Below are 20,414 nucleotides of genomic sequence, written 5' to 3'. Positions count from 1 at the left end.
TCCTCTTCTTCCTCTATAAAACCATTTTCTAATTCATTTCCTCCGTATAACTCTTCAATATATTCCACCTATCTATCGACTTTACCTTTCGTATTATATATAGGTGTACCATCTTTGTTTAACACATTATTAGATTTTAATTTATGTACCCCAAAATTTTCCTTAACTTTCCTGTATGCTCCGTCTATTTTACCAATGTTCATTTCTCTTTCCACTTCTGAACACTTTTCTTTAATCCACTCTTCTTTCGCCAGTTTGCACTTCATGTTTATAGCATTTCTTAATTGCCGATAGTTCCTTTTACTTTCTTCATCACTAGCATTCTTATATTTTCTACGTTCATCCATCAGCTGCAATATATTGTCTGAAACCCAAGGTTTTCTACCAGTTCTCTTTATTCTGCCTAAGTTCGCTTCTGCTGATTTAAGAATATCCTTTTTAACATTCTCCCATTCTTCTTCTACATTTTCTATCTTATCTTTTTTACTCAGACCTCTAGCGATGTCCTCCTCAAAAATCTTCTTTACCTCCTCTTCCTCAAGCTTCTCTAAATTCCACCGATTCATCTGACACCTTTTCTTCAGGTTTTTAAACCCCAATCTACATTTCATTATCACCAAATTATGGTCGCTATCAATGTCTGCTCCAGGGTAAGTTTTGCAGTCAACGAGTTGATTTCTAAATCTTTGCTTAACCATGATATAATCTATCTGATACCTTCCAGTATCGCCTGGCTTTTTCCAAGTGTATATTCTTCTATTATGATTTTTAAATTGGGTGTTGGCAATTACTAAATTATACTTCGTGCAAAACTCTATAAGTCGGTCCCCTCTTTCATTCCTTTTGCCCAGCCCGTATTCACCCACTATATTTCCTTCCTTGCCTTTTCCAATGCTTGCATTCCAATCTCCAACTATTATTAAATTTTCATCTCCTTTTACGTGTTTAATTGCTTCATCAATCTCTTCGTATACACATTCCACCTCATCATCATCATGGGCGCTTGTAGGCATATAGACGTTAACAATCGTTGTCGGTTTAGGTTTTGAATTTATCCTTATTACAATAACTCTATCGCTATGCGTCTTGAAATACTCCACTCTCCTCCCTATTTTCTTGTTCATCACGAAACCTACTCCTGCCTGCCCATTATTTGACGCTGAGTTAATTACTCTAAAGTCACCCGACCAAAAGTCGCCTTCCTCTTCCCACCGAACCTCACTAATTCCTACTATATCCACGTTTACCCTATCCATTTCCCTTTTTAAATTCTCTAGCCTACCAACCTTTTTTAAGCTTCTAACATTCCACGTTCCGACTCGTAGAATGTTATTTTTTACTTTTCTGGTGACCCCTTCCTTAATAGTCCCCACCCGGAGATCCGAACGGGGGACTATTTTACCTCCGGAATATTTTACCAAGGAAGGCGCCTCCATTATTGCTTTTGAAAATGCAGAGCCACATTTTCTTGGAAAAAAAAAACAGCTGTAGTTTTCCATTGCTTTCAGCTGCGCAGTACTCAGAGGACTGAGTGATGTTGATACGGCCGTTTAAGTCGTCCTGACTCACGCCCCTAACAACTACTGAAAGAGCTGCTGCTCTCTTTCAGGAATCATTCCTTAGTCTGGCTCTCAACAGATACCTCTCCGATATGGTTGCACCTTCGGTCCAGCTACTCTGTATCCCTGAGCACTCAAGCCCCCTCACCAACGGCAAGGTCTCATGATTCATAGAGGAGGCTTTTACATTATAATTCATTATTATTTTTTCAAGTGGAATTAATTATTGTATTATTCACTACAGTGCAATAAGTATTCAATTACCCTGTCTAAGAGAATTCACAACCTTGTTTAACATGGGTAATCTACAAGAAGAATCAATGTTGATTTAATTTGAATTTGAATCTTCTACTCCCAGGACTGTACTTAATTTTTTTTTAGATTATTTAATTTACTACATGAAATATATAATATGGAATTTTTTTTATATGTTAAAAAGTGTCATGTCTTACTAGGATTCAAACCTATGATATTCCTAACGACAGTGGATATGTTAAAAAATGCCACAGAGATAAAAGCTATATTTATTTATGTTATTTTTTCCATTTGAAGAAGAGTATAGTGTTTATGTGTCTTAAACATTTTTTTACTCACGGTAACAGAAAAATTGTAATACAGATTTAAAAAAAAATAATATTCAAGACTAAATTTGTGCCTCACTTATGTTAAAAATGTTTAATTATTCTTGCAACTTAACCCATTTTCTCTGACTGTTGGCATCTCTCCTTGACATCAGCTGATGTTATTGCTAATGGTTTTTTTTTTTTTAATAAGGCAAATGCATATAGAATGATAAGAAAATGTGTTGGATTTGAAACCTACTTGCAGGTTTAATACATGTTGTAAATGTAATCCTTTTTTGTGAATGTTATAAATATCATGGTCATTAATAATGTTAGTAGATCTGTGATATATGCATTTATAAATTAGGTGCAAAATCTCAACCCAGTCTTAATAAGGAGGGCTTTTAAGCATTCAATGTATCTTTATTTGAAGTTGTATAACTATCCTAACGTAGAAAATTGTACTCAATTGTAATATACATTTCAATAGTATTCTAAATATATACCTGCTTAACTCAAAAAACTTGCTAACATTAATTGATACTGAGTGAGAACAACATTGCTGTAACTGATAATGAAAAACATAAGTTGTTTTTTTCTTCATTGCATTTTTTTTCTTTGCTAAAGTATTTTTTCAAAATTCAATGTGAAAAGATGTTTAGTCAGGATTTGTTTGTGGGACATGTTTCTTTCTTCTTTTTCTTTTATGCATTTATTCAGTAATATTGTTCTTGGCTTTAATTACTAATATTATTTTTTATAGCAGATGTAAAAATAACTTGTTATCTGTAAAGTTAGCTAATGGTCTAATAATTAGAATGTAGTGCTATATTAGATGATAATAATGCTTTCTAAGTCCCATGTAGAATTAATTTTGTAATTAAATGTAAAAAATAAACTTTTACAAATGTTGTTCAGATAGATGCAAAGGTGTTGTTTCAAGAGGGCCATGTTTAGATTGGGTACATAAGTGGTATTTTAATACAACATTGCAAGCGTGTAAGATATTTGTTTATGGTGGTTGTAAAGGAGAAAATGTTTTTGGATCTGAAGCAGAATGTCTGCATTACTGCCTTGGTGGAGAGCGTATGTACTTCAAAATACTCATTGTTTGCTTTTGTAGCTTTAAGTAGAATAGCTGCTTCATAAAGATGTTTCATTTTTTTTTTTTTAATTGGATTTTGTGACATAAAAATCATTACATAGTTTAGTAACTTAAGTAACACATCTTGTAAATTTAATTAAATCAGGAATGTAAGTTATTAACATTATACTACCATTGCTCCTTCTGCAATTTAATGCTGAATTAGTGGCTTGCTTTAGTTAGAAGTTAGTGATGTAAATTGCCAAAAATATAAGAGATCCAAAAGTTATGCATATCAAAGTAATTAAAAAATAAGGCATTAAGTAATAATATTTAAAGATTTTTTTTATTTTCATAACATATGCCCAAAATGGTTACCCTGTTCAGTAATGCATGTTCAAACTCTTTTTACCATGTTTGAGGCTACTTTGTGGAGCACTACACAAGTGCAAGTCAGTACACAACTGACGTTAATCTCTGCTATTATGTTTATCTTTAGTTCCTCCAGTATGTGTGGGGCCTGTTTTTATAGACCTTTCCTTTAAGATAACACCACAGGAAGAAATCTGGGGATACCAAATTGGGTAAATGTGGGAGCCATAATTCTTTAGAGATGATACACCAAAAAACTCATGCAAGAAGTGCACAGTTTCATTAGATGTTTGACATGTGACACTGCATTAGTGTTTGACATGTGGTTTCTGGTGGAACCAGCAATCACGTTCATCATCTTCAAAAAGCGCAATAAACTGTGTAATGATGTATTTGTACACAATACTGTTCACTGTAGTTTCAAAGAAAATGGGGTCCACTATTTACAAGTAGTGGACCCCAATACAGCACACCACTCTCCTGTTTTCTGAGAGTGTATGGAGTTTTCATATAACATGTGGATTTCCGGTTGAACAAATTCTAGTGTTTTGACTGTTTACATAGCTAATAAGGTGAAACTGCACCTCATCAGTGAAGAAACACAGTCAAGCTCTGCAATTCCAAGGTTGTCAACAAATAACCAAAACCATGAACAGTATATTACACATTTTCCTTTATAGGCTCTTTCAATTCCTGAATTCTTTTTCTCATTGATATTGCTGTGAATATGAAATACACGAAAGTGTAACCGCTTCATCGCTCTCTGAGCACTTCCATATGAAATCTGAGGGTGCGCTGATAGTCTCCTCAAGCTTTTTGAAAGCGAACGCTGTATCACATTCTTAACTTCAGCCAGTTTAGCATCAGTCAAAATGGCCGGTCTCCCAGTTCTCTTCTTGTCTGAAACTGATATGCAGTCTCTAAAACACGTGATTAATCTTGTTATGGTCGAATTGTTAGGCATTCCCACATCCAGATATTTCCCATAAAATTTATCTGCAACAAGTGCATAAGAATGATTGGAAAAATAATGTTCAACTATAAAAACTCATTGCTCTTGGGAAAACAGCATGTTTACTAAACAATAAATAAAGCACTACTGCAAGCATCACATGATCAATACACATCTGGCATCTAGGTTTGTTGTTAATACTGATGGTTCTATCTTGCAGTAGCTGATAGAAATTTTTCAACTATACTAGTATTTATAGACATTTTAATTTTGATGTACAAAACTTTTGTATCTCTCTGAGAATAATCACGTATATCATTGGAGATGCTGTTTAGCAGTTTTGAACATCATTAATGTATATATTAAAATAGTTTTTTTTCTAACATTGTTCCACAGGGTATAATGATTTGCTTTGATTCATTTCAAATAATTTGTCCATGGATTGTCTATATTAAACTCTTAAGTACTTTAACCCTCAATAATTTGTTTTGTATATTATAGTAAAATAGTTATTGCACTAAAATAAAAAAATTAAAAAAAGCAATAAGTAAATAGAAAGTACATATTAATGAGTAATAAAAAATGAATAAGGATAGTAAAGTGTAGTTTAAAAAAAAATGGAATTATTTTATTGTACATGATAAAAACAATCGCAAACGAATTTCTAAACTAAGTATGACAAGTGAACATTCTCTAGAACATTCATAAAATTGGCTGAACAAGTTCCTCTTGTTCAGCCAATTTTATTGGGCTATATGCATAAAACAAATCTTATTTCCCAATGTGGAGAGTAAAGCTTCTTTTAGTATCTGGAATTGTAAGTTAAATAAATTTATCGATTAAGAGTGTTGAATAGTATTAAATTTCATTTTATTTATAGTGTAATTTATATTTAATTGATTTATTGTACTGATACATGATCTTTCATGTACTTTACATACTCCATTTGCAACAATTGTCTTCTGTCACCATTGAATTATTTTTCTGTATCTAACCGTGTAGGCAGTATTACAATTGATAATATTAAAGAATTGACATAACGAGTATTAATTCTAGAACAAAAAATGAAAATTTAAAGATGAAAATAAAAATACTAAAACTATAAAAATTTAACTAATTTTGAAATGTTTGAACTTAATATATTTACCCTTATAAATGTTTCCACCTTGAAGGTGACAGTCAAAGCGCGTTACATACTTAAATTTTTTAATATATTTTATTATTGTTTTAATCCAAAATTAAAAGTTTTAATTTTGGATATAATTAAAATTCACAATTTTGTTTTTATTTTGATTGTAACATTAATTTTAAATTTTTTGTTTGATTTTTAACTGATTTTTATTTAAATACTAGCTGACCTGGCAATGCTTTGCCATTGCTAGATTTGAGTATATATAAAGATTAAATGAACACAAATGAAAGTTTGATTAAACATTTAAAAACTGTACATTACAGAACATCACAATTTAATCTTCCCTTTTTTCCTTCTTCACATCTTCCCTTTTTCCTTTTTCCCTTCTTCCGTTTTCCTTTTTTTCCTTCTTCCATTTTTCGCAAAAATATTTCTTTTCATTTAACTAATATTTATTCTGAATATGAGCCAAATATGACCATAAATACAATTTTTCAAATAATCTCGACTCCAACACCACCTAGTGGGTACGAACTAGTTCAGCACAGGCATGCACACAACTCCAAAGTTTCATCGCAACTGGACTGTATAGGAACGATACGGGACAAACAAACATTCATTTTTTTTTTTTTTTTTTTTTGTCTTCAATCATTTGACTGGTTTGATGCAGCTCTCCAAGATTCCCTATCTAGTGCTAGTCGTTTCATTTCAGTATACCCTCTACTTCCTACATCCCTAACAATTTGTTTTACATATTCCAAACTTGGCTACACAATTTTTTCCTTCTACCTGTCCTTCCAATATTAAAGCGACTATTCCAGGATGCCTTAGTATGTGGCCTATAAGTCTGTCTCTTCTTTTAACTATATTTTTCCAAATGCTTCTTTCTTCATCTATTTGCCGCAATACCTCTTCATTTGTCACTTTATCCACCCATCTGATTTTTAACATTCTCCTATAGCACCACATTTCAAAAGCTTCTAATCTTTTCTTCTCAGATACTCCGATCGTCCAAGTTTCACTTCCATATAAAGCGACACACCAAACATACACTTTCAAAAATCTTTTCCTGACATTTAAATTAATTTTTGATGTAAACAAATTATATTTCTTACTGAAGGCTCGTTTCGCTTGTGCTATTCGGCATTTTATATCGCTTATCATTTATATATATTTATATATATAATCTTATACATATATAAGATTTGATCATTATTCTAATTATAAAATTTAATTAAATTCTTGATTTTGATTCTGACCTTAATTTAAGTTTTGACTTCATTTAAATTTTGAATTTTATATATAGGTCTTGATATATTAATTTCTTCTGGTTTCTGGCAAACTAGGATGATCCACCAAAAATTATCTTTCGAAGCTGGGATAGCCTTGGTTTTTCCTAGGCACAAAGCTAGCTTCACGAGTCTATGACATCCCCGTGGTTAGGATAGAGTGCTGGTGGCAGAGCTGACAGAAGGATAATTATTTCCAGTGATCCTCCAATGTTTCTTTTGATATGCATCTATGAATATGCTGTCATTTATTTTTTCTGTTTATGTTTAATTATGTTCACTGGCAATGTATCTTGTACATTTTTTCAATAATTTTATACTTTATTGAACCAGTTTCTTTAAAATTTTCTCTGCTCAGAACATATAGTAAACTAAGGTTTTTTTTAAACCCGTTTTATTTCATCCCTGTTTCTTTTTTTGGTTAGGTGCCCTTTCCCTCCCTAGGTCAAGAATGCTAAGGGATTATCATTCCCAGGTAATCCCTTACCATGAACGTTTCAGACACTTCATATGTTCAAAATGTCGAAGCTGCTGCACTTCTTTGTATTTATCTTTTCTGAATTTTTATGAAAACTAACTACTAAGTTTTTGGAGCAAGTTAAATAGAGGGAGATAAAGGAAGATGAGAGGATGCATGTAATAAAACGTTTTAGACAGGTTGTTGAAAGTTATTGTTGAAAGTTTAATCATATTAATTGTGGAAGTCCTATACTGTAAGACTGAATATCTTAGCATGTTTTTTTTTTTTTTATTATTTTATTTATTTGTTTCAATTATTCCCAACAATATTATTTTTAAGTTAATCACCTCTTCGGATTACCATTATTTAATGATTTAATCTATATTTATATGTAATTTAATTTTTGTTTTCTTTCTTTTGTCAGATAAATTTTTTTTCTTAGGTTAATGAAAGAATACTCTATGTGTAGTTTTTCAAACAGAAAAACTACAATGTTCGTAGTCTATCAGTTTGATCCAAACCAAGCAGCTGTCAAAGAACCCCCCTGCATTCATCCATGACCTTAGATTAAAAGTAATATTAAGTGGGGCTATAACCTTATCTGAAACAGTTGCTTTCACAATTTAGCAGTTATTTCTCATAGAAATTCAGAAAAAATAAACACATAGGAGAACAGTAGCTTGGACATTTTGAATATATAGGGTGTCCAAAATGTCCAGTAGTTTAGTGATGGCACTGCTACAATGGAGTGAATAGTGTACCATGACAGGACATCGTAGGAAGCAAGAAGTCAGTCGCCAGTCAGCCAACCCCCTCACCCTATATATCAAATAAGATTTATAAACTTTGACAAGTAATAAATACATTAATTTATTTTCGCAAAATGTATAAAAAGACTACTATAATATTTAAAATCATTTAATAAGAAATAAATAACAAAAACAATTTAATAATTATAGAGCACTTAAAGTTACATGATAGATTTTATGCTTTATTGTAAGTTATAATAAATCCTTTTTTATGATTTGTTCGTATTTTAATAATGAGATAAATTTTTTTAACTATTACACCACTGAAATTTTTTCAATGTATTAAAAATTAATTATTTTAATATAATGCTGCTTGTGTCACTAGAGTTAACTAATCTTACACAGATAGATTTCACTATTAGACTATAGAGTCCCATTGTCAACCTTGTCTGCACCTGTAAAATAACTTACAAAGTAAGCAACTAAAGAAGTGTTAAATAATGCATTTTCACACTCAGGTGATGTTGACATTAATATAGAGAAAAAGAAACATTGTTAAAAATTTTAACATTGAACTTATTGTGAAATAAAAAGAACAATATATTTAAAAATACTATTTTAATTTAAGAAATAATCCTGTTGCAAAAAAGTTATATAAGTTCATTTCCCTGTAAGAAAATCATTAACGTGAAAATTATAATTTTTAATTCACTTTTATTCAGTGGTCAGGTATAAAAAATAATGAAATTAATTACTCTACATTCTTCTTGATTTTTTTTTTTTTTAAACAAAGCTCATCTTTGAAACTAAGCAAAAAAAATTACTTTACGTTAATTTAAAGAAAACTTTCTTATACCATTGATGTCATTGTTCTAATATTTTCTTCTGCATCACATTTACATTGTTTGAACTAAATTTCTGTTTTGTTTCTATATACTTCTATCATATTTTTAATTGTTTGGCATTCTATATTTTTTCATCTTCTGTTTTACTTTTTCAACTACTCCAAGAAATATATGATAGTTGCTGTATACCTTCTGAATTCCCTTGATTAATTTTTTACCAATTGATACATAACCCAGATTCATATTTCTAATGATGTATCCATTTTTTTTTTTGTGTGTCTCATGTTTCATTAACTTTTTATACCTTAACTTTTTATACAATAAAAAATTGCAACAACACAGTATTTGAATCTGTTGAATTCAGATTTATAGCATATCTGGGCATTTAATCTGATTTGGAATATAAATTAAGCTTTATGTTTTAAGGCCATTCAGAGATTAAGGAGAGTTCTGCCACTTAAGTTGAGTTTAAATTGTAAAAATTGATCACATACATTATACATTCCTGAGAATGTCATTGTTGTTGAATCTAGCTATAAAATTCGTATAAAACCCACCAAGTTGGTCTAGTGGTGTACTCATCATCGCAAATCAGCTGATTTTGAATTCGAGAGTTCTAAGGTTCAAATCCTAATAAAGTCAGTTACTTTTATATGGATTTGAATACTAGATCATGGATACGATTGTTCTTTATGGTTGGGTTTCAATTAATCACACATCTCAGGAATGGTTGACCTGAGACTCTACAAGACTACACTTCATTTACATTCATACATATCATCCTCTGAAGTAATAACCTACAGTGGTTCCAGAGGCTAAACAAAAAAAAGAAGAGCTATAAAATCCATACTGTTAAATTTTAATTGTATATGTGTTTGATATTTTTAAATATGACTATTGGAAAATGTATGTAATCAGGCGAAGTCTATTGGTCTGAATTAGAAAACTTCACAGAAAAATTATTACATGAAACCTGACTGTGTTGTAAATATAAAGCAAATAGGTTTGCTATTTTTGATATAGATTTTTAATAAGTTAATCATTAGCAACAGTTTGAAAGTATTTTAAAATTCCTTAATTATCTTGTGTAAGGTTCATCAAGAGTTAAAATCCATACTTATTATTCTCCTTTTGTAATGTACATTAAGTTCACTATATTAAAAAAGAGAAAATAAATTGAAAAGCATACTCATTGAAAACTAATCCATTATTAAGTAACAAGTGCTGTCTGTTAATTACTACATTTATTGTTGGTTAAATAAATTTACATATGTTATTTACATAATTTATCTTGTTTATATTTTGTTATATTTTTACAGATACCTTACCTCCATACTTGCTTCCTGCAGAAACATTTGAGAAAAATACAGAAAAAATGCAACCTTATAGAGTTACAACTATACCTTCAGTACCAGCTTCAGAAAGAGGAATTGAATTAACTTTTCCAGAGACTGGCCGCCATAAAGTTTTTATGATGGCTAAAAGCAATGCTTTCATACAACTTGATGGAAATCGAATTCCTACCTTTCAATTAAGGTTAAAAACTTTTTTCTGAAAGTATTCTTTTCCTGCGTCTCATTTTTTATGCTCTTAGAAAAACTGTATATAACTTATTAATAAACTGTCTTTCCTGTAGTCTAACCATAATTATCTTTACATCCCTCAAAAACCTCTGAAATATCTTATTCTGTATAATTTCTTAACTTTTTAACCAGCTAATACATATTAACGTCAGATAAATTTATAAATTGGACTCAAATTATTTACTGATAGTTTTTGAAATTTATATTATATATTTAAATAATTTCTGAAGGATTAATTTATTCATTAAGCCTGTAATGGGGCACTTTATTTTGGGGGAAAATTTTTTTATGCCTTCCGTAGTTTTTCATAATAAATTAATATTTGAATGATTGTTTCCTATACTATTTTAATCATACCGATAAGTTATATTTTTATTGGTAACAGTATTTTTTATGAATGTATAGTGAAGGTATGTATAACTTCATTGCTTACTTCAGAGTTTAGTGTCTGTGTATCATAGAAATTTTTTTATAAGAAAATTATTTTGTTATAAATAGATAATTTTCATTTCTTATATAATTTCTTTATAATATACTACTAATTACATCAACATTTAAAAAAAAATTAACAAACAAGTGACATCACCCCTATTGTTCATATAGGAAGGTGGAACTTATCTATGAATGTTTAAACTGACCTTAGTCTAGCTATCTTTAGTTGACCACCTATAAATATATTTACTTAGAAAATATTTTCATGCATAATAATGTAATAGTAATAATAATATAATTAGTAAGAGTATTTAAAATTTAATTTTTTAATATTTTTTTATGGTATTTAAATAAAAATAAAATTCTTTCTTAATGGTTGAAATTTTCTGTTTTAATCCATGAACTTCTTTCTTTATGATAAATTTATTTTTATGATTAACTCCTAAGAAGATTCTATATATAAAATGGTGAGTAATTTTTAAAATAACATTTGGAAAAAAATTAACAGAAGTGTAATTAAAATATTTTTTCTCTATGCACGTATGAAATCAATGATTAGTATTGTTACTGTTCTATAATTCCATCCAAATTATTGTTTAGTATTTTTTTCATATTGGGAAAATGATTATGTTCAAAACAGATGTACTGTGAATACATAAAAAGTAAAACATAGTAGTAGACAATGCTTTTACCTACTTCCATGTGGAATTTGTGTATAGTTATAATAGCATAATAAAAATCTGATTTGGACACCACATAACTTCCTTGTACACCTAGTAAATTATATATATATATATATATATATATATATATATACATTCTTTTTTTTAATGAAAAGTACATAAAATTTTATTTGATTAATAACTTCAGATATTTTTTCATACTTTTTTTTTTATTGTTATTATTAATTATTAATAAATCAATATATTTAAATTAAAAAAAAGTTTAAAAAAATGATATGAAGTCTGATTTGGACCAATGTGCCCCTTCCTCTTATAAGATCCAAATATTTCATTAATTAAAAATCCATTTGGCTATAACTCTGGAACCGATGAAAATAAGTACCACTTATGATCTTTGAAAAGCTCTCAATGAGGGCTTGTTACTGTAGTTAAAAAAAAGTCCATAACCTAATTTTTTGGGATTTTGACTTTTTTGGACACTTTTGGTTTAGTTAATTGTAATCAAAAGAGGAGGTGCACAACTAGATGTTACAACAGTCCTAAGTCCAAAGTTTCAGCATCCTACAGCTAATCGTTTTTGAGTTATGCGAGATACACATTTACATACATGCATATGTACATACAGATGTCACGTCGAAACTAGTCAAAATGGATTCAGGGATGGTCAAAATGTATGTTTCCGTTGAAATCTGAAAACCTACATTTTTCGCGATCGCACTACTTTTTACTTTGTATAAAAAAGTAAAAATCTGTATAATTTACATTATTTACAAAATGGCATAGTATAATTGTAACCCATTTTAACAGTGTGAGATATTGGAAAATATGTAACATCAGTGTACAAGATTGGAATAGTGTAGTTGATACTTAATGTACTTCTTTACATATACTAGACACATTTTCTTTGATGCTTAAGACTGTATCTAGTAAGAAAATGTCATGCTCTATGCTTAAATAAAAATGTCATGACAATAATTCCTTATGAAATTAATTAATAAGGAATTAATTAATAATTTCGAATGAAAATGTCACATATTTACATTCACTTATATTATATATATAGTATACTTATAATTCACTTATATTATACATATTTTTATTTATCGTTTTTTTTTTTTTTTGAGGACATTTTTCTTTATTATATTTTACTATAATTTCTACTGTTACAGGTTATGTAGAGAAATATCATTCCAGTTCCGTACCAAATTACCTCATGGACTTTTAGTTTATCACAGTGTAAAAGATAGACCAGAAGGTCTTGATCCGTATGCACTGTATGTTATTGTAGAAAAAGGTCAGCTAAAAGTTGTGCATGTTTTTGGAAAACAATCAACATCTGTAATTGTTGGTGAAGGTGAGTTGATGGTATAATATTTCATCAATTAGTTATTTTTTAACTTTGAGTTTACACAAATTTGTTTAGAGATAAAACATATTTACCATGATATTAGATTCATATTCAATACTGATATTAACAGTCTGATATATTGAGTCATACTCAGTGATCTGAAACTGTTCTTTGTTTAACTGTAAAGAATAAATAAGGAATGTTTTGACTGGACATATTATGCGGCATGTTTTTAAAGTAAGTAGCGTTGGCAAGCCACAGACACCATTATGGAAATATTTAACTGTGTTTACGTTTGTTTGTGATATTTTAAATGCTTCCTCTGATCAAGAATCCTGCCGACTGTGAAATATGTGATGTGATTAATTTTCTTAGTACTAAAGGTGTGAAACCGGCTGAAATTCATCGACAGATCAGTAAAGTGAATGGAGACAACATTATGAGTGATGGAATGGTACAAAAATTGGTTAGAGCTTTTAAAGATGACCACCAGAATGTTCATGATGAGGAACGAAATGGACGACCTTCTGACGTTACTGAAGATTTGGTGCAGAAGGTTGATGGAAAAGTGAGAGACAACAGACGCTTTACGATTTCTTCCCTATCTGAAGAGTTTCCTTAAGTTTCAAGAAGTGTTGTCTATGAAATTGTGACCAAGTGCTTAAATTATCGAAAATTGTGATCAGGCTGGGTATCGAAAATGTTAACTGAGGTACACAAAACCAGATGTTTAGGCAATGCATTGACTTTTCTTGAACAGTAAAGTGTAAAGGTGATGACTTTTTAAGCCAAATTGTCACAAGCGACGAAACATGGGTAGCTTAAGTTATACCGAAATTGAAGCAGCAATCCATGGAATGGAAGGATTCAACATCACCCAAGAAAGTGAAATTTAAGCAGACAATTTCAGCCCAGAAAGTCATGTGTACAGTATTTTGGAAGTCATGTGTTGCTGGTGGAGTTTTTGCCTTGAGGTGACACAATAAACTATACAACATATTGTGAGACCTTAAAAAAACTGTGCCGTGCAATCCAAAACAAAAGGCGTGGCATGCTGAGTAAAGGGATCCTTTTGCTTCATGGCAATGCCCATCCATATGGCTAATCAAACTCATCGTATCATTTGGCCGGGAACAACTTGATCACCCTCCATAGAGTCCCGATCCCAATGACTACCACTTGTTCCTGCATTTGAAGAAACAGCTTGGTCAGCGCTATCATGATGATGATGGGTGTCAAAGCGACTGTCTTGCAGTGGTTATTAAGTCAGGTGGCAGACTTCTATGATGACTGTGTTCAAAAGCTGGTTGCACGATACAACAAGTGCCTTAATACTGGTGGAAATTATGTAGAAAAGTAGATTAAAGTACAGACATTCACGTAAAAATAGAATTGTTAAGAATATGTACTTGTTTTTTTTAATTTCAAAACAGTTCTTTCTTTAAAAACATACCTCATATATTGTCAAAGATTTTAGCTTTTAGAAGCAGCCATACTTATGTAGATTCTAGCCAAGATTTATAGCGTACAAAGTTTAATATATTGCATTGCAACAACTTTTCATCATGTCAGTTAAACTACATAGCGACTACTGCTAACAGACCCATAAGTCAATATTATGAATTTATTTAATTTAGTTACTTATATCATTGTTCTATTGGCATCGTTTAAATAAAACGTATGTGTTTGCATTTGTCTGCAGTATCTACAGTGTTCAAAACGTGACGCAACCTTATAGGAGAATGAGTAAGTCACAATAGTTGTTGAAAGTGGCCTCCATTTTGTGATTCACATAACTGAATACGACATTGTATGCTCTTAAATACATGTTGTAATGTATTTAGAGGAATTACAGCCACATATCATTCAATTTCATTCTGCAATTCAGGAATGGTGTAAATATAAGTTTTATAAGCACCACACTTAAGGTATCCCTACAAGAAAAAGTCAGGAGAGAATAAATCAGGAAACCGAGGGGGCCACAACCCCTTCAAAATCACTTGTCTATGAAACTCATATTGTTTTTGGCTGTATGAGCCATAGCATTGTCCTGCTGAAGCATGTGTGCTCTAGTCAGTCTGCAGGTAGAGTGTTTACTTTTAACCCACCGGGTTGGTCTAGTGGTGAACGCGTTTTCCCAAATCAGCTGATTTGGAAGTCGAGTGTTCCAGCGTTCAAGTCCTAGTAAAGCCAGCTATTTTTACACGGACTTGAATACTAGATCGTTGATATCGGTGTTCTTTGGTGGTTGGGTTTCAATTAACCACACATCTCAGGTATGGTCGAACTGAGAATGTACAAGACTACACTTCATTCACACTCATACATATCATCCTCATTCATCCTCTGAAGTATTATCTAAACGGTAGTTACTGGAGGCTAAACAGGAAAAAGAAAAAAAGAGGTAGAGTGTTTACAAATTGTTGTCTGTAGTGAAGTAGTGTTCACTGTTCACTGTCCCATGAAAGAATATCATGAAGATTTGCCTACATGACATTACATATCAAACACTCACTTTGTCCATGCAGAGGAGATCCGTGCAGCTGATGTGGATTTTCCATACACCAAATGCATGAATTTTGTGCATTCACATATCCATCAAGGTGGAACTACACCTCATCAGACCAAAACCAATCATCAAGTTCTTCCCCATCTGGCATTACAGATGATATGAACCGCTGACAGAAAGCTACACGTTTTCCTATGTCTGCAGTTAAGAACTCATGAACAATACAAAAATACTAAAATCTGCATCTGTACAGATGCATCTTTAAACCCTTGCGCAATGCCATATGGGCACTACTAACAGAAAGATGAGAATGGCAAATAGGTGTCGCACAGACTTCTTGAAGCTAACAGAATTTGCAGCTTGCACATCAATCAACTTTTCTGGTGTTTTCGGTCTACAACTTTTGACTGCATCTGCCACATTCCCTGCCTGTTGGAACTTGTTGTACAACTGCTTGATGGAGGACTTATCTGGTGATCCACACCATACTTTTCTGTGAAGGCATTCTGAGTCTGGGCATAACTGGCACATCTAATGTATTTGGAGACAATGAATTATCTCTGCTGCATTGTATAACTCATTTTTCCTGAATTTTCTTCTTAAACTCGCAACAAAAGAAGGAAACATTCTTCCATAAGGTTGTGTCACTTTTTGAACAATCTGTATATTACCTTGTAGTTAATTGTTATTAATTATGAATATTGCTCACATTATTTTTATAAATACAGAAATTAATATTTTTTATGTGTAATATCAATTTAATATAACGTTATATTATTTTTTCTCCATTTCAGGTTTGAATAGAGATACATGGCATAGTGTAATGGTTAGGATTGATGTCCATGGTGCAAGATTAATTGCCAAGGTAGATGATAAGACTGCAGATTCCAGTATTCTAGGTTTACATCCATCAACTAACTATGGAGTAACAACTGATCTTACATCTGTAGTTCTTATAGGAGGTAACTTTTTTTAAACCTCTGCAATTAAATATTTTAGCAAATTGTAGTTTTCTTTTGCAGCATAAATTAATTAAATTTTAACAATTGAATGATTATTATACTGCATGAACAATCTATTATATTTAATTAAATGCAGTATAATATCATTAAATTTTATATTTGAAATGTATACTCATTAATTTAAAAATAAACAATATTAAAACTAATATAGTTTTTTTTTTCAATTATTTAAGAGTAATTAGCATGTTTTTTTTTCATCAGATCATCATCAACATTGAAAAGGTCCACATTATCATCATTCGACATCACATCATTCTCACATTCACTACATGAAAAATTTGTATCCTCACCAAGAAAATTCTTCCCTGTCCTGGAGCTCAAATTCTCTAAAAATGTCTTCTGTCAACACAAATTGCTTTTCAGTTTTAAAAAACACTGATTCACAACTAGGAAACAGCTCACAAACAAAAAACAAAACAATGGTACTCGCAAAAAAATTACTATTTTACAGGCCAGTATCATATATGACTATGACCAAGAAACGTTATGCAAAAACAGTACAACACAAAACAGAAATGAATTTTATTATAATACCCCGCTTTACCACTAGAGGAAGAATACATGGAAAGGTACTGTAGCTTATTATGTATGATTTGACAATAGGTGGCACTTTGGTAGAGCAAAAATGGTGAAACTCATGTCAGATAAGACACAGATAAGACACCAGCTGTACATTAAGGGTTAGTACTGTTATGTCCCTTATTAGTTCTCTATTTTGTCACAAAATACGTAGAAAGAAACTATTGAATGAAAAATATTTTTTCCTTTCACATTAACCTTAAAAATAGCCTGAAGGTCTTATGTGGTAGTGGAACTTATGTGGATAAATACAGTATTTTCTGATGTGTTTGTTTTTATTCAAAAGAAGATAAAGAGGGGGTGGAAAAAACTCTTTCTTCTTTTTTGTCAACTCTGATTTAAACTCATTCTTGTATTAATTAGATGATTTCATCATTACATTAGCGTTTCACTTGGGTTAAATATCTAGGCAATTTCATTAAGGAATGGGAGATATTAAAACTATTTTTTTTTCATCAGTCATTGTTTGCTCCATATCTTCAGATCGGATAAATCAATCTGAAAGTTTTTATGAAATTTACGATGTTTTATGAAATTTTGTGTGATGACTTCTGAATATGAGTCATTTAAGTAATAAGAAGCCATTTTAGTTTGATAATAATTAGTCAAGGGGGTGGCGAGATATGGCCACCATAGGTCATGTATTTCAAAATTTTACTTTCACATTTACATACTTAGAAGTCTGTCAAGACTTACATACATACTTAGAAGTCACTTACATAGAAGTCTATAGGACAAAGCCCTATCGGTAGCCAGAGTTGCCAGTTTTTGCTTTATGAACAGTGAAGTTAACAAAAAAAATTGTTACAGCCTTATCATTTTTTTTTTGTATTATTGTTAAATATTTAATAATTTTGTAAACACTATTTCATGTTACATTTATTTTATACCACTTTATGTCAAATTTTGTTGGTAGGTTGTTTTTCAGAATTTATAAAACCGTTTTTTTTTGCTTTTTGTTTATAGGTTTAAGTCCAGAAGAGAAACTGCATGGTGTTAAGTACATTATTGAATCCTTTGTAGGCTGTATAAAGGATATGGTATTAAGTGCTGGTAAAGCTGCCTCTGATTTATTACCAATAAAACCATTAATTGCCACAAAACATGATAACGTACAGGAAGGATGTATAAATAAGTGAGGTTTTATTATAATTCTCATACATTTTAACAGTTTTTAAAATATTATGTAACTAATACTAATGTTAATTTTATGTTTCTAAAACATAATTAATTCACTTAATTATGAAAAGAATTCACCACTAATCCATTCAGAGATTTATAATTTATTTAAACTAGACCAGTGATTCTCAACCTTTTTAGCACCATGACCCCCAAAAAGTAAAAAAATATGTAATGAATAGTTCGTGAACCCCCAACCTTAACCCAATAAAACCTAGTTAAAATTATTTAGCTACATTGATGGAGACTGATATGAATTTGCACGTATGAAATATACAAACACGATCAGTTTACAGATTCCAATTTGATGTGTACGTGCTCTTTGTAATTTGGTCTGTTTGCATTATATTCACTGTGAGAACATAATGTTCTAAGAAGCATATAATATGTTCAAACACATTGTACTCTCATTTGTATAAAAGATGTGTAAGGGATTACAGAATGTCAGTTTAGTTTCATATGCGAAGCATGCATCAGGTGCCTTTATTTAAGTTTTTAAAAGCATAGTTTTGTTGAAAATACTAATAATAAATGAGGTTTTGATTTTTTAGTGTGCGCTCAAATGGTGAAACTGTTGTTTTTTTCCACTTAGATTCTTATGCAGATAAATTTGTGAAAAATGCGAAGTGAGCCAACTAACATTCAGTAAACTGAGTGGTAAAAAGACAAGTTAGTACAATGACAGTTATTTAAGTTATGGTGTTACCTCATTGAATGGAAAGCCATAGTGCGTTGTTTGCTTTAAGTCCTCTTCAATGAAAGCATAAAGCCATCAAAATTAATTCAGCACATGGAAACTAAGCATTCAAATCATAAAACAAACACTTTACATTTTACAAAAGTAAATGACGTACATTGAGAAATCAATAAGCTTCTATTTGTAAATCAAGCCATACTGATAAAAGTACACTTGAGGTAACTTATCTCGTAGCATTAATAGTAGCTAAGATGTCCAAACCCCATATAATCGCAGAAAACCTAATGTTACAGCATCTAAGTCACCAGTTGAAATTCATGACCAGCTCATCAAAACGTCTGTTGCTAAAATGTTACAATCTCAATTCACATCTGAAGATTTAGGTATATTTTGCTAGTCCATCGAATTGAATAAGGAAATTTAGTCAAAAAAAATATTGAAAATATTAATCCATTTTGCCTCATCTTAACTCTGTGAAAAGGGTTTTTCATCTATGGTTGTCTTAAAAACTAAATATTGGAATCATCTTTTATTATTTGTAAACAATTTGCTTTTGTATGTTTCTAATGTAGATCCACGTATGGAAAAAGTTTAAAATGAAAAACAAATGCAACCATTTTTTATATAAAATATAACATAAATTAATAATATTAAATAAATAACCAATAAATTATAATAATAAATTAATGAAATATTAATTTATTTTCTTTACATTTGCACTTATAAATGTAAGTAAAATGTTTATAATAGATGATTTTGTTTTCTTGTAAAATTATTTTGTTATTGTTTATGTGTAGGCTAATTAATAAGTTAAGTTAAACTTAATTACTAAGTTGTAAGCTAATTTCACAACCTTCCTTTCTTATCATTGCAACCCTCAAGGTTGAGAAGTAGACAGTTATGTAGAGACTGTTAAAATATATGACAGTTATTAATTTGATACCTTTTTAAGAACTTGTAACAGCAAATTTCTTTGAACTTTTAACTGACAGCAGTTTAAGGGACTATATTATATAATCCATATTAGGTAAAATTTTATAAATAATATTAGCTTATTAATAACTGCTAGTTTATTTATAATTATTAGCCATTCCTGTTTTACAAGGTTTTACAAGACCTTCCTGTTTACAAATAAGCATTATAGTTATCATATTTATTATTTACACATGTAAATAACTGATACTCACTAATAACAAATTAATCTTATTGATTTTGATAAATTTCCATTTTCCTTTGTTTAAAAAAATTGTGGTCTTTGTTTTACTTCAAAAATGTTTTGCTCTATTGGAAAGCATGTTTTTAGTATTAGCCCAACATAGTCTATTCTATTAGGCTGCTGTTTCACATATTACAAATAGGAAATCTTTTACACTTCAT

At 30.4% G+C, this 20,414-nt stretch overlaps 1 protein-coding gene across 5 annotated transcripts in view; it reads left to right on the top strand.

The window, feature by feature from the left end:
* axo (axotactin) overlaps positions 1-20,414 on the top strand; it is a 235,087-nt gene that overhangs the window by 94,553 nt on the left and 120,120 nt on the right. For 3 of the 5 annotated variants that reach the window (XR_012756891.1, XM_075369760.1, XM_075369763.1), the window contains exons 3-7: positions 3,041-3,208; positions 10,325-10,541; positions 12,873-13,057; positions 16,355-16,522; positions 18,128-18,296. Coding sequence is in view for 4 of the 5 variants with exons in the window: in XM_075369760.1 (XP_075225875.1) it covers positions 3,041-3,208; positions 10,325-10,541; positions 12,873-13,057; positions 16,355-16,522; positions 18,128-18,296 (907 nt within the window). In the remaining variant the exon portion in view is untranslated. The remainder of the gene's footprint in view (positions 1-3,040; positions 3,209-10,324; positions 10,542-12,872; positions 13,058-16,354; positions 16,523-18,127; positions 18,297-20,414) is intronic. The other 2 variants (XM_075369762.1, XM_075369761.1) reach the window with 2 other exon arrangements.

The sequence above is a fragment of the Lycorma delicatula genome, chromosome 6 (genome assembly GCF_047948215.1).
Source record: "Lycorma delicatula isolate Av1 chromosome 6, ASM4794821v1, whole genome shotgun sequence".
Lineage (NCBI taxonomy): Eukaryota > Metazoa > Arthropoda > Insecta > Hemiptera > Fulgoridae > Lycorma > Lycorma delicatula.
Note: the sequence above shows the minus strand (reverse complement) of the source record. Positions and strands in the feature narration are given on the sequence as shown.